Source organism: Trachypithecus francoisi, unplaced genomic scaffold (assembly GCF_009764315.1).
Source record: "Trachypithecus francoisi isolate TF-2019V2 unplaced genomic scaffold, Tfra_2.0 Lachesis_group13, whole genome shotgun sequence".
In the NCBI taxonomy this organism is placed as follows: Eukaryota; Metazoa; Chordata; class Mammalia; order Primates; family Cercopithecidae; genus Trachypithecus; species Trachypithecus francoisi.
The window spans coordinates 83,368,891-83,381,793 of NW_022681458.1; the positions used below are offsets into that span (position 1 = coordinate 83,368,891).

The 12,903-nt window shown below is 35.3% G+C and overlaps 1 protein-coding gene across 24 annotated transcripts in view; it reads left to right on the plus strand.

Moving 5' to 3' along the window:
• The window catches only part of BAZ2B (bromodomain adjacent to zinc finger domain 2B), a 343,885-nt gene that overhangs the window by 226,119 nt on the left and 104,863 nt on the right, over positions 1 to 12,903 (plus strand). For all 24 annotated transcript variants that reach the window (XR_004441758.1, XM_033231361.1, XM_033231356.1 and 21 more), the window contains 3 exons: positions 1,129 to 1,339; positions 8,541 to 8,633; positions 8,749 to 8,810. Coding sequence is in view for 23 of the 24 variants with exons in the window: in XM_033231361.1 (XP_033087252.1) it covers positions 1,129 to 1,339; positions 8,541 to 8,633; positions 8,749 to 8,810 (366 nt within the window). In the remaining variant the exon portion in view is untranslated. The remainder of the gene's footprint in view (positions 1 to 1,128; positions 1,340 to 8,540; positions 8,634 to 8,748; positions 8,811 to 12,903) is intronic.

The window sequence follows — 12,903 nt, forward strand, 5'->3', positions numbered from 1 at the left end:
CTCACTCTTGTTCCCCAGGCGGGAGTGCAATGGCGTGATCTCGGCTCACTGCAACCTCCGCCTCCTGGGTTCAAACCATTCTCCTGCCTCATCCTCCTGAGTAGCTGGGATTACAGGTGCCTGTCACCATGGCCAGCTAATTTTTGTATTTTTAGTAGAGACGGGGTTTCACCATGTTGGCCAAGCTGGTCTCGAACTCCTGACCTCAGGTGATCTGCCCGCCTCGGCCTCCCAAAGTGCTGGGATTACAGGTGTGAGCCACCACGCCAGTCCAGTTTGTCTATTTAAATAAGTATTCAAGTAAGGTCCACAAATTGGGCTTGTTTGATACATATTTTAAGGTTCATTTAAACTTCCTACAGTTTTCTTCTTGCAGTATATTTGTTGAAGAAACTAGGTCATTTATAGAATTTCCCACAGAATGGATTTTGCCATATAGTTTAACTTATACTTCTGTGTCTCTTTTAAAGTTATTGTAATTAAATCGAGAGGCTTGATCAAATCCAGGTTTGATTTTTGTGTGTGTGTGAGGGGCAGTACTACTTTGTAGGTAGGTGGTTGTGTGAACCTCCATTAGGAGGCTAATATCTGTCTGGTTGTGTCTCTTTTTGATGATAGGCAACCATTCAAGTTCAATTCTTCGATTCACTAATTTATTAGGTATTGCAGAATCCTGATATTCTAACTCTTTCTGTCTTAATTTGTTAGCTGTAATATTTATAAAGAGAAACTTTCATGTATTGTTTTGGCCTAGCTGATAACCCATAAGAGCAGTCTATAGTGGCATCAATCCACAAATAGTATTTTTAAATATCTGCTAACTGGATGGTCATTATAGTTCAGAAATTGTGATTAAGATTTATAACTATATGTTTATAGATACAGATACAAATCTCTCTATATATTTAAAATAAAGCTTAAGTCATTAAAGTAAGAATATTAAAGCTATACCAAAGACCATGAATAATTATACATCTAAGTTTAATTTAAAAATGAAATTCCTAAAGTTTATACCAGTGTTATAAATTCCAAAATATATGCAATTTTTAGCTAGAATTTTCTGACATATTGGTCTCTTGTGTTTATTTTGTTTGTAATATATTATTTCTATAAAATGTTAATTAAAAGGGAATGCAGTGGTGTCTTTTGAAAGAAGAGGATGTCATTCCTCGTATCAGGGCAATGGAAGGCCGTAGAGGAAGACCACCAAATCCAGACAGACAGCGAGCAAGAGAGGAATCCAGGATGAGACGTCGGAAGGGTCGACCTCCAAATGTTGGCAATGCTGAATTCCTAGATAACACAGATGCAAAGTTGCTAAGAAAACTGCAAGCTCAAGGTAAGAAACGTAATGTGTCTGACACTAATAATCATACTAAAAAGTATACTAAAAGTATTTCTAATATTTTTGACTTAGGATTGACACTGCTCTCAATTTTTAAAAAGTAAATATTTGTGTTAGAATAAAATGAAAAAATAAGGAGTCCCACTGGTAACTGGAGTTCTTTGATTAGGTAATCTTTCCAGAACCATTATTCATAAACACATCCTATCCTGTCTATTTGGAATGACAAAGGTGGGTGTTAAGCTTTTAAGGCTTGCACAGAAAGGGAATCAACCAGCACTTGGCACATGCCTTAAGGTCGTGCCAACCTTCTGGAAATTCTCATTTTAACAGCTCCCGATTCCTTGAGGTGGTACATGGGAATAACTCCAAAATATGTGGATCTGTGGAGTAAATTTTCAGTCAGAGAACTCCAATTACTGGTAAGTAACCCCAGTCTTTTAGTTCGGGTTCTCCTGTAAGTCCAGATGTAGTATATATATTTTCAGAATACCAAATTAATACATTTAAATCAAAAAGTACTTTAAGATAACCAGAAAGTATCATTTGTCAAGTTCAAAATGCTCATAATAACCTAAACTGTATTAATGATTTGACATTATACATAAGTTCTCAACATGAAAGTCCCATGCTATGTATGACAAAGAGAAGGCTGAGTAAAATAGAACAGTTTGGCTTTGCAGTTCGCGTTACTAGTTACAAATGTGAAGCCGCTTAAGGCTGTCTGAATATATCAACATATGTGTAGATATCTTGTATTTGCAAGGCATATATGTAAAGATATGTAACAATGAAAATAAAGGTTTAATAATGAAACTGACTTAAAAATCTAACAGAATTTTGCTTCTCATGGGTTTTTATTATCCCTATAAATAAGCAAAATGTAGAGGAAATGTATAAAAGACTTGTTTCTATGTATTGTAAACACCATCATAATATTGACTTCTCTGTTGCTGCTTTGTTTTTTGTTATAAAACAAATATCCATGACAAAACTCATACTATAGAATGCTTTAAAGACGCATGTAAGCTTAGTGCTTTGGGAGGCCAATGTGGGAGGATTGTTTGAGGCCAGGAATTTAAGACCAGCCTGGGCAACAAAGCAAGACCCCATCTCTACAAATAAAATTTAAAAATTAGCCAGCTTTGGTGGCATGCACCTATAATCCTAGCTATTGTGGAGGCTGATGTGGGAGGATCCTCTGAACCCAGGAATTCAAGGTTACAGTGAGCTATGATCATGCCACTGCACTCCAGCCTGGGTGACAGAGTGAGATCCTGTGTCTAAAAATAAATAAATAAAATAAAAGACACTGTCATTCTTATCAGTGGAATAATTAATCTTTCTAGAAATATGTATACACATACATACACATGCAACCATTCACATATACATGTACATCCTTTTTGATTTTTAAAATGAATGGACTTGAATCAGTCTCTTTTTGATGACTGTTTAAGCTATTTCCAGATCTTTGCTATCATACAATTGTAATAAATATATATTACACTTTTCTAAGCATATATTATACAAATCTAAACATATTATACAAATCATTTTCAAGTTTTTGTGGATAGCAGGCAGATATTGTCTCCAGTTTATACTTTGACTAATAGCTTAACTGCCTAGCATATAACTTAATATCATGTAAGTTTTTTTGTCTTAGTGTATATATTAGTCTATTCTCACACTGCTATAAAGTTACTACCTGAGACTGGGTAATTTATAAAGGAAAGAGGTTTAATTGACTCACAGTTTCGCATGGCTGGGAGACCTCAGGGAACTTACAATCATAATGGAAGGGGAAGCAGCCACCTTCTTCACAAGGCACCCAGAAGAGAGAGAGAGCAAGGGAATCTGCCACTTAGAAAACTCAGATCTCATGAGAACTCACTTACTATCATGAGAACAGCACTGGGGGAACCCCCGCAATGATCCAATCCCCGCCCACCAGGTCCCTCCTTTGACACATGGGGATTACAGTTTGAGATGAGATTCAGGTGTGAACACAGAGCCAAACCGTATCAGTATGGTAGTCAGATTTTTTTTATTTGATTTGATTTCTTATAAGACTTTCATCCCAAAGAGTTACTGGTGAAGGTTAAAAAGAAAAAGTCAATACATTAACAGGCATAGATGGGTTTTAAAAATTGATATTGTCAGTAAGCTATTGACTCTTCTGAATAATGTTTAATGCTGGGGAATGTGAACATTGTTTGCATAAAATAAAGTTTGAAATTAACTGATAATCAGAACATGGGCTCTTCATGGATATCTGGTGTATCTAAGTATCATTATAAGTTAGAATCTAAAATAGCAAATTTAAATTTGGAAAATTAACTATATTTTTGTTGTAACAAAGTAAAAGTTAATTATTCAACTTTTACCAAATGTATATTCTCCTTCCAGATTTCAAATTGATTTGTATTCAATCACATAGTTTATCCTTGTTATAATATATCGGGTTGCATTTTGCAAGTTCTGTTACCTTTGACCTTATTGTATATTACATGTGCTCTTTTTCAACATGTATGTAAAGATTATTTAACAGTGAGTAAATAATCATTATTAATATATACAAGTATATGGAGTATTGTTTGCATTTTTTCTTGGGAAGAAAAGAAAGTAAAAATGAAGCACTTTATCACCTCTTTCATTTCTAAAAGCCTTCTACGGTAACACTTTGGGGGTTATCTGTGAGGATTCTAGAAGAAGTTTTTGTTATATATTATTATCCTTTTCTGACCAACTAGACTGAGAAACCGGACTTAATTTGAAGAAGGGTTCAGAATAGTGAGATAAATGTGAGTTTTGAATGTACATCCAAACATTGTGAAATGAGAACTCTAATTTCTCAGTATATATGTAAAAATCTGACAAAGTTTGAATATGATAAAGACTTCCATTCTATATAAATAAACCTACTTGTTGATTGACTGATACTATTAATATCTCAAATTTTCTAAAATAACCAGTACACCTATTCATTTCATATGTGATTGAAACTGAGATGCCTATAAGTAATCTATACCATGCACCATTATTTTAAGATGTACACTAAGAAAGAAAAGAGCTGCCAGTTGTCAGTTACATTCTGACCTTAGGGATGTCAAGACGTTTAAAAAAGCATCTTAGAATCAAAGAAATGAGTTATATCCAAAATATCCCTAATTCTATGTGAAAATAAACTTCATCTTTGAAATTAAAGTGGACAATTTCGTAAGCCACAAAAGATACTTTTCAAATTAATATTTCAAAAGGTAATTACAATAATACCAATAATAATAAAGGTAATTACCAACCAAAAAACCAAATGAGAAGATACTGGAAGTAGTTTATTTCTACAGCTTGGACAAACTTTTCAAGGTATCTAACTCATTCTCTTTCCTCTGTATTCTCTTTTTTTTTCTTTTTTTCTTTTTTTTAATTTTGAGATGGAGTTTCACTCTTGTCGCCCAGGCTGAAGTGCAATGGTGCGATCTTGGCTCACTGCAACCTCTGCCTCCCGCATTCAGCGATTCTCCTGCCTCAGCCTCCTGAGTAGCTGAGATTACAGGCACCCACCACAACGCCCGGCTAATTTTTGGTATTTTTAGTAGAGATGGGTTTTCATCATGTTGGCCAGGGTGGCCTCAACCTCCTGACCTCAGGTGATCCCCCACCTTGGCCTCCCAAAGTGCTGGGATTACAGGCGTGAGCTGCTGTGCCTGACCTTTTTCTTTTTCTCATGTCATCTTCTTTTCCAACTGCCCATAATGTAAAATTTAAGCTATGTAAATTTTTAATGATTAATTAAAATTTTATATTTCTTGCTAAAGTAAAAAGATGTGAATTGAACTTTTATATTTTTTTGGTTCAAAGATTTTTCTAAATTACTGGCCAGACACAGTGGCTTATACCTGTGTAATGCTAGCACTTTGGGAGGCCAAGGTGAGAGGATTGCTTGAAGCCAGGAGTTCAATACCAGCCTGGGCAATAAAGCAGGACCACAAAAAGAAATTTTTAAAAAATTATCTGGGCAAGGTGGTACACTCCTGTAGTCCTGGTTATTCAGGAGGCTGAGGGGAGAGGATCACTTGAGCCCAGGAATTGGAGGCTACAGCAAGCTATGATCATGCCACTGTACCTGGGTTACAGAGTAAGACCTTGTCTCAAACAAATAAACAAAAATTATTGTGGACTTGTGTAGGGCTTGAAATTGACTGATACACTCATACACAAACATGGTTCTATATATATTATAGAATTTTCTTATTAAAAGTTAAACTTATATTAGAGAATATCAGTTTAGCTTGGAGCAAAAGATCATACTTATGCCATATTTTCTAGGAAACATTTTTATCAGTACATCTTTACATCTCAAGACAGAGTCAGGCCTCTATTGTAGAATTCAAAACTTTCCATTCTTAATGTTAAAGAAATATTTATCTGGCATTATTATAGATGAGAATAATATTCTTCACCCATGTTATTATCAGAGGTTGCTGACCCTGCAGGTCAGTTTATAAGTTTTTATGTCCCAGAGTATTTAGTGAACAGGAGATCCTTTTTGTGTGACCCAGAAATTTTTGATGGTGCCTGTAACCTCCTAATTTTGAAAATGGTTGGGACATTGGAGATAAAACTTTATCATCTTCCATGTTATTTTTCAATAACACTTTTAGTTTACTAGATGAAATTCGGCTTTTTTCATTCCTTCTCCTTTTTAAAAGTCTCAGTGATAGAAAATTGGCCATAGTGACCAACTTTACTTCAGCTATTATGAGGACATACAGTTACATTCTTAGCTAAAATCTTAAGGCATTTAAACTTTGCTTAAAGATTTTAAGAGATAGTAGCATATAGACTGTGGAGTCAGAAAGTCCTGGGGTTTCTTTGGGGTTTTTTTTGAGAGAGAGTCTCACTAGAGTGCAGTGGGCAATCTCAGCTCACTGCAACCTCTTTCTCCTGGGATCAAGCAGTTCTTCTGCTTCAGCCTCCCAACTAGCTGGGATGACAGGTGCCCACCACCACGCCTGGCTAATTTTTGTATTTTAGTAGAGGTGGGGGTTTCGTATGTTAGCCAGGCTGGTCTCGAAGTCCTGACCTCAAGTGATCCACCTACCTCAGCCTCCCAAAGTGCTGGGATTACAGGCATGAGCCATCGTTCCCAGCCAGTCCTGGGTTTTTTTCTTGGCTATGCTATTTAGCCTCTAGGAGCCTTAATTATTTTATGTGTAAGTGGGGCAATAATGTTCATCTTATAAAGTAGCTGTGAACATTAAACAAGGTGATGTAAATTTAACACAACAGGCCAGGCTCAGTGGCTCACGCCTGTAATCCCAGCACTTTGGGAGGCTGAGGCGGGTGAATCACGAGGTCAGGAGATCAAGACCATCTTGGCTAACACGGTGAAACCCTATCTCTACTAAAAATACAAACAATTAGCTGGGTGTGGTGGCGGGCACCTGTAGTCCCAGCTACTCGGGAGGCTGAGGCAGAAGAATGGCTTAAACCCAAGAGGCAGAGCTTGCAGTGAGCTGAGATTGTGCCACTGCACTCCATCCTGGGCAACAGAGCAAGACTCTTTCAAAAAACAAAAGAAAGAAAGAAAAAGAAAAATTTAATGCAACAGTACCTGCAATTAATAAATGGTGGAAATTTTTAGAGCTCAAGTGATTCACATATTAGCAATTATATTCATTGTCAATGAACATAATTTAGGTTTTTTTGTTCAGTGGCTACAAAATTTATAACAATGTCTAATACAAAGTGATGCTTTCTAAAATGATTATATGATCAATATTATACACCGCTTTTAGCGTTAGAAGTATTCAGACCAAGTTTACCAGCAGAAGAAAGCGAGGATATTGTATGGTTTCTTTGTCTGTTACACCTTTGCCACAATAATGCTCTGTAACAACCTCCAAACTTTAGTAGCATACAACACTTTCTTAATCACTTGTGCAGCTGGAAATTAGCTAAGCAGCTTTGCTTATCTTAGCTGGGCTTATTCACATTTGTGGGGTCAACTGGCTGCCTGTGTCCCAATCTTCCAATAGCCTAGCCCCCAAATCGTATCTTCAGTCATGGGCAAAGCACAAGAACAAAAGCAGAAAGAATATAACTGAACTTTCAAGCTCTGTTTTCATCACAGCTGCTAACATCCTCTTAACCATGGAAAATCACATGGTTGGCTTCAGAATCAAGGGACAGGAAAATATATTCCACCTCTTGATGGAAATTGCTCCAAAGTCACATTACAAATGGCATGAATAAAAGGAGGAATGAAGAATTGGGGCCATTAATTTTGTTCATCTACCATAGTTTCATACATGTGTCCTTGAAGATTATAAGAACTAGGTTGTCTTTAAAAGTCATTGAAATTCTGCATTCTTTTTATTTAGGAGATTTAGTCCCTCTCCTTCATAAATGAAAATACCACTGGATTCAGGAACTTAACCATTATAGCTAATTGAAATACTAAGTTTGGGTGGGAGGGGACTTTATGTTTGTTTTAATTGGAAGCCTTCTTTTTTGTATACGCTAAGCCTGAAGCTACATTACAATTCTTAAAATACTAGCAGCTATTTTCCCACTAAGTGGGGTTTACTTGAAATGTGAAAAAAAAAAATGTACTTAAATAAGCCTCTCTGATAAAGATTAAAAGAAACCTCATTTTTATGTAGTCCTAGATATGGGATCATATTTGATGAAATAATGTGATTATTTCCATTGGAATGAACACAACATTGTCTACCACACCACTCTCCTACTTGGTATCTGTCTGACCTTAGGCAATTTTCTTAAATATTATATCCTCGGCTGGGCACAGTGGCTCTCACCTGTAATCCCAGCCCTTTGGGAGGCCAAGGCGAGCAGATCACGACGTCAGGAGATTGAGACCATCCTAGTCAACATGGTGAAACCCCGTCTCTACTAAAAATACAAAAATCGGCTGGGTGTGGTGGCACGTGCCTATAATCCCAGCTACTTGGGAGGCTGAGGCAGGATAATCACTTGAACCCAGGAGGCAGAGATTGCAGTGAGCTGAGATCACGCCACTGCACTCCAGCCTGACCACAGAGCGAGACTTCGTCTCAAAAAAAAAAAAAAAATTATATCCTTTATAATGATACCATTTTCACACAGTTACTGTTTTAGGTTAGTTGTTACACAAAGTTATTAATATTCTTTGAAATTTTGTGTTTTTCAGAAATAGCCAGGCAAGCAGCACAAATAAAGCTTTTGAGAAAACTTCAAAAGCAGGAACAGGCTCGAGTTGCTAAAGAAGCCAAAAAACAACAAGGTGAGTGATTTAAATGATAACATAAACTCGAAGAGTCAGTACTGGGGAATTCACAAGAGGTTTCTTTTCTTCATTCCCTTTTTGATGATATCTATCCTTTGGCTTCTTGTTGTAGCAATAATGGCTGCTGAGGAGAAGCGAAAGCAAAAAGAACAGATAAAGATTATGAAACAGCAGGTATGTGTATGCATTGGAACTGACTTTTAAAATATGGGACTTATTTTGAGGATTTGTTAATAATGTACATTATTTTTGATTTCTTAAATAACTTTCACATTAATGTTTGTGTTTTATTTAGAAAATTGCTATCTTCTCTTAATTAAAATTTTACCTGTTTAATAAAGTATTCTACTTCCAAGTGTTTAAAGAAATGATTACCAAACAGTAAATTTGTGTAAGTACTTTAATATCCTGGTAGACTTTGTATAAGTTGATATCTTGAACAATTTTCAGAATTTTTAAATTAATATATCAGTCAATGATGTATATTGCTCAAATGTTCAAATTTTAATAAAAGCCTGTTGTTCTTTTGGTTTTTTTGTTTTTTTTTTTTTGAGACAGAGTCTCGCTCTGTCGCCCAGGCTGGAGTGCAGTGGCCGGATCTCAGCTCACTGCAAGCTCCGCCTCCCGGGTTTATGCCATTCTCCTGCCTCAGCCTCCCGAGTAGCTGGGACTACAGGCGCCCGCCGCTTCGCCCGGCTATTTTGTATTTTTTAGTAGAGACGGGGTTTCACCATGTTAGCCAGGATGGTCTTGATCTCCTGACCTCGTGATCCGCCCGTCTCGGCCTCCCAAAGTGCTGGGATTACAGGCTTGAGCCACCGCGCCCGGCCAAGCCTGTTGTTCTTAAACATGTAAAATATTAGTAGAAAATTAAATTTAAGTTATACAAAATAAGATTTGCCTTCATTGCTTCTGAATGCTTTCAGGGTTACTTAAAAGTTGCCACTGCAAAAAAAAAAAAAAAAAAAAAAAGAGAGCATTATTTTAGCAAATCCAGAGTTCTCTGTCTTGTATCTACAATATTTCTCCCTGTGTGGTTTTCAAAATTAAGTTTAGGTAAGAGAAGTAATTTTTAAATTTTCATAGATAAAAATTAAGTGAGAAGGTATTCAGTTTCATTTTAGATGAGAATGTGTAAACTACTCTCCCATCTCCTCATATTCATGGTAACATTAAAGCAGAAAGGAAATGGGAGAAAGTACTATTCTTTTAAAAATGTTAAGAAGCAAGTAGTTATTTCTGAGAATGAAATGAAATCAATTATGTTACTATATAAATACCTGCTAAATAAGGGGCTTGGGTTGGATTTGATGTGATTATCTCTAAGGTTTCTTCCAGTATTAACTAAAGCAATATGACTAGAAAAGTTGCTGTAGAGTTGGGATTTAGGATTTGAGTTTGTAGTCAGGCAGCCTACAGTTAAATATGGTCTCTGCTACTTAATAATTTTGTGACCTTAGATGAATGACTTAACTCTTAAGTCTTTGTTTCTTCCATTGTAAAAGAAATTAACTGCAATATCTGAATAAATGAGATAATGAACATAAAGTGCCTACTGCAGTGACCGGCAATAAAACACATGCTCAACTTTTTAAAAATAAATATAAAACATCCAACTACACAGTATACTGTTTTACCACCATAATTTAAAGTAGCAGTTGTAAACTTGAATTCCATCCTTAGTTTGTTAATTAATGACTGCTAGACATTGTAAGATTGACCTGAAATAGGCTAATGAATGCGTTCGTTAAAATATATTTACTGAAGAGTATATATGAAAAAATAAGTTCATATTTCATTTTTAAGTGAAATACTGTTGTTTCTATTATACTTTTATTTTAAAAATTTTATAGCTTATTCTATTTCCTAATGACTGGAGACTCATTAGATCCCATCAGTACTTTAAATTCAGCTTTATGATCTTAAAGTCTTACAGTAGCTACAACCTAAATCCACATGGTCTTTGCTACTCATTGAAAAAGCATTGAGCTCCAAAGTTTCCAGCAACATTAATGCAAATGAACTGGTCTTAATATTTATCAAGATATTTATCTGAGGCCAATCTCAGAATACCATCTCATTTATTTGATTCAATAAAGTGAATCGAAATAATAGAGTAATTCTACTCATACTATCTGTTATATAGGGTCTATTTTAAAGTCAGCATTTGATCTAGAATAAAATAGGAGTATGTGTTTTCATCCTTTGGATTGTTTTTTCCACCTAGTAGACCAAAAATATCACCAGACAGTCCTTAAGACAGTTTTCTGGAAAATTTCAGAAACGTTATTACAAAGCAGGAGGCACACAGATATTGGGATCTGACCAGGACTCTGTATTACTAAGTATTGGACTTCAGAAAAAATATTTACTTGCTGAGAACCTCGTTTTCTCTTATATAAAAAGAAGATAATTTAAGCTTCTGTGATTTTTTAATGATTGACAAGATATTAAATGTAAAGTGACCAGCTCAGTGGTTGAGTACCTGACATTGTAAAGTTAACCTGTATTATAGTAATTTACCATGTTTATCTTATCTACATGCTAATGATAACACTACCAAATATATGTGGATATATGTAAAAATCACTTGAATAGTTAAGATAAAGCTTTAGACTGTGTGTATCAGCCCCAAGATTCCCTGCCTATCTGTGCTTAAGAGAACAATGAATGACTTTTGCTGACTTGAAAACATAGCACCTTAAAATGTTATAATTGACAAGAGCAGAAAAGTTAGATCAAGAGTATACTTTTCTCAGATATCAAGTTCTAATTCAAATAAATACTGCAAATATGGATCAAATACAATCTTTTCTAAGACTTGGAAATTACACGAAAGATACACTTTGGGGTTTTGGGTTTTATTTTTTGTTTTGTTTTTCTTTGTTTTGTTTTTTGTTTTTATAGACAGAGTCTCCCTCTGTTGCCCAGGCTGGAATTTCAGTGGCACGATCTCTGCTCACTGCAGCCTCCGCCTCCGGGGTTCCAGCAGTTCTCCTGCCTCAGCCTGCCAGGTAGCTGGGATTATAGGCATGCACCACTACACCCGGCTAATTTTTTGCATTTTTAGTAGAGACAGGATTTCACCACCTAGCGCTGTTCATTTCTCGAACTCCTGACCTCAGGTGATCTGCCCACCTCGGCCTCTCGGAGTGCTAGGATTACAGGCGTGAGCCATAGTGCCTGGCCGACTTTGGGGTTTTTATTTTTGACAGCCTACAATTAATATTCAGTACCAAGATAGGATCACCAAAATCAAAGAATGTGATCAGTCTTGTGAAATCAGAACAGTAATCCCTAAAATTTCATCATCCTGCAGTAGACTCCTGCAGGGAATCAATAACATCAGTGTACATAAAACAATTAAAATGTATATCAAAGTATAGCTTCAATAGGTACAACTAGCATCTGGAGATGGGAACAGGCATTGTGAAATACAGGTGTAAAAAATGTGTTGGCCCTGAAAATTCTAGGATAAGTACAATTTTCAAGTAAGAAACTGAATTTTCTTTTTTAACTTGTATTTATTCTCATCAATGCCAATTTGGGACTTCTGAATGGATTAAGGAACATGAAATTGCTAAGAATGTTTTATAGAATATGAGCTAATTAATATGAGATAATTTTTTAAATTAAAATGTAAATTTTTATCAAAATTTATATGATCACTAAGTTATAAAACATATCTAATAACCAGGTCATTAAATTTAGACAATGTGTACCCCAATTATGTCCTACAAATAATATCCTGGAATGTTAAATTATAATTAATTAATTTTAAAATAATGTTACAGGTTATTTCTGAAATGGGCTAATTGTGATAATTACAAGCAATGTTATATTGTCATGCTATTCAACATGTGAAATAAATTTTAGAATGGAAATTACTGTTAATAATGTTACAATTGTGTCACTGTATACTTTTTAAAGCATTTTATTTAATCATGACAAATGAGAAAGGGCAAATACCTCTCACTATTTTATAGAAGAATAGTTATTATTTGCTCGAGACCATTCAATAAATGATTGTAATCCGGAACTGGCTGTATGTTTTCTGACTGCTGATACATGATTTTTCTACTATTAAGTCCTATATTTATTTCAAGTTAAGTATTATTTGTAATTGCAAATATTTATAAAGATCTTCAGGCTATATAGTTTAATCAGCTTGGTTAGCTGAGTTTCTGTTTATTTAGTATTTGCATTTTACAAATTATGAGAAACTTTATCAAATCGTATTAATTTCAGACATGAAAATATATATGAT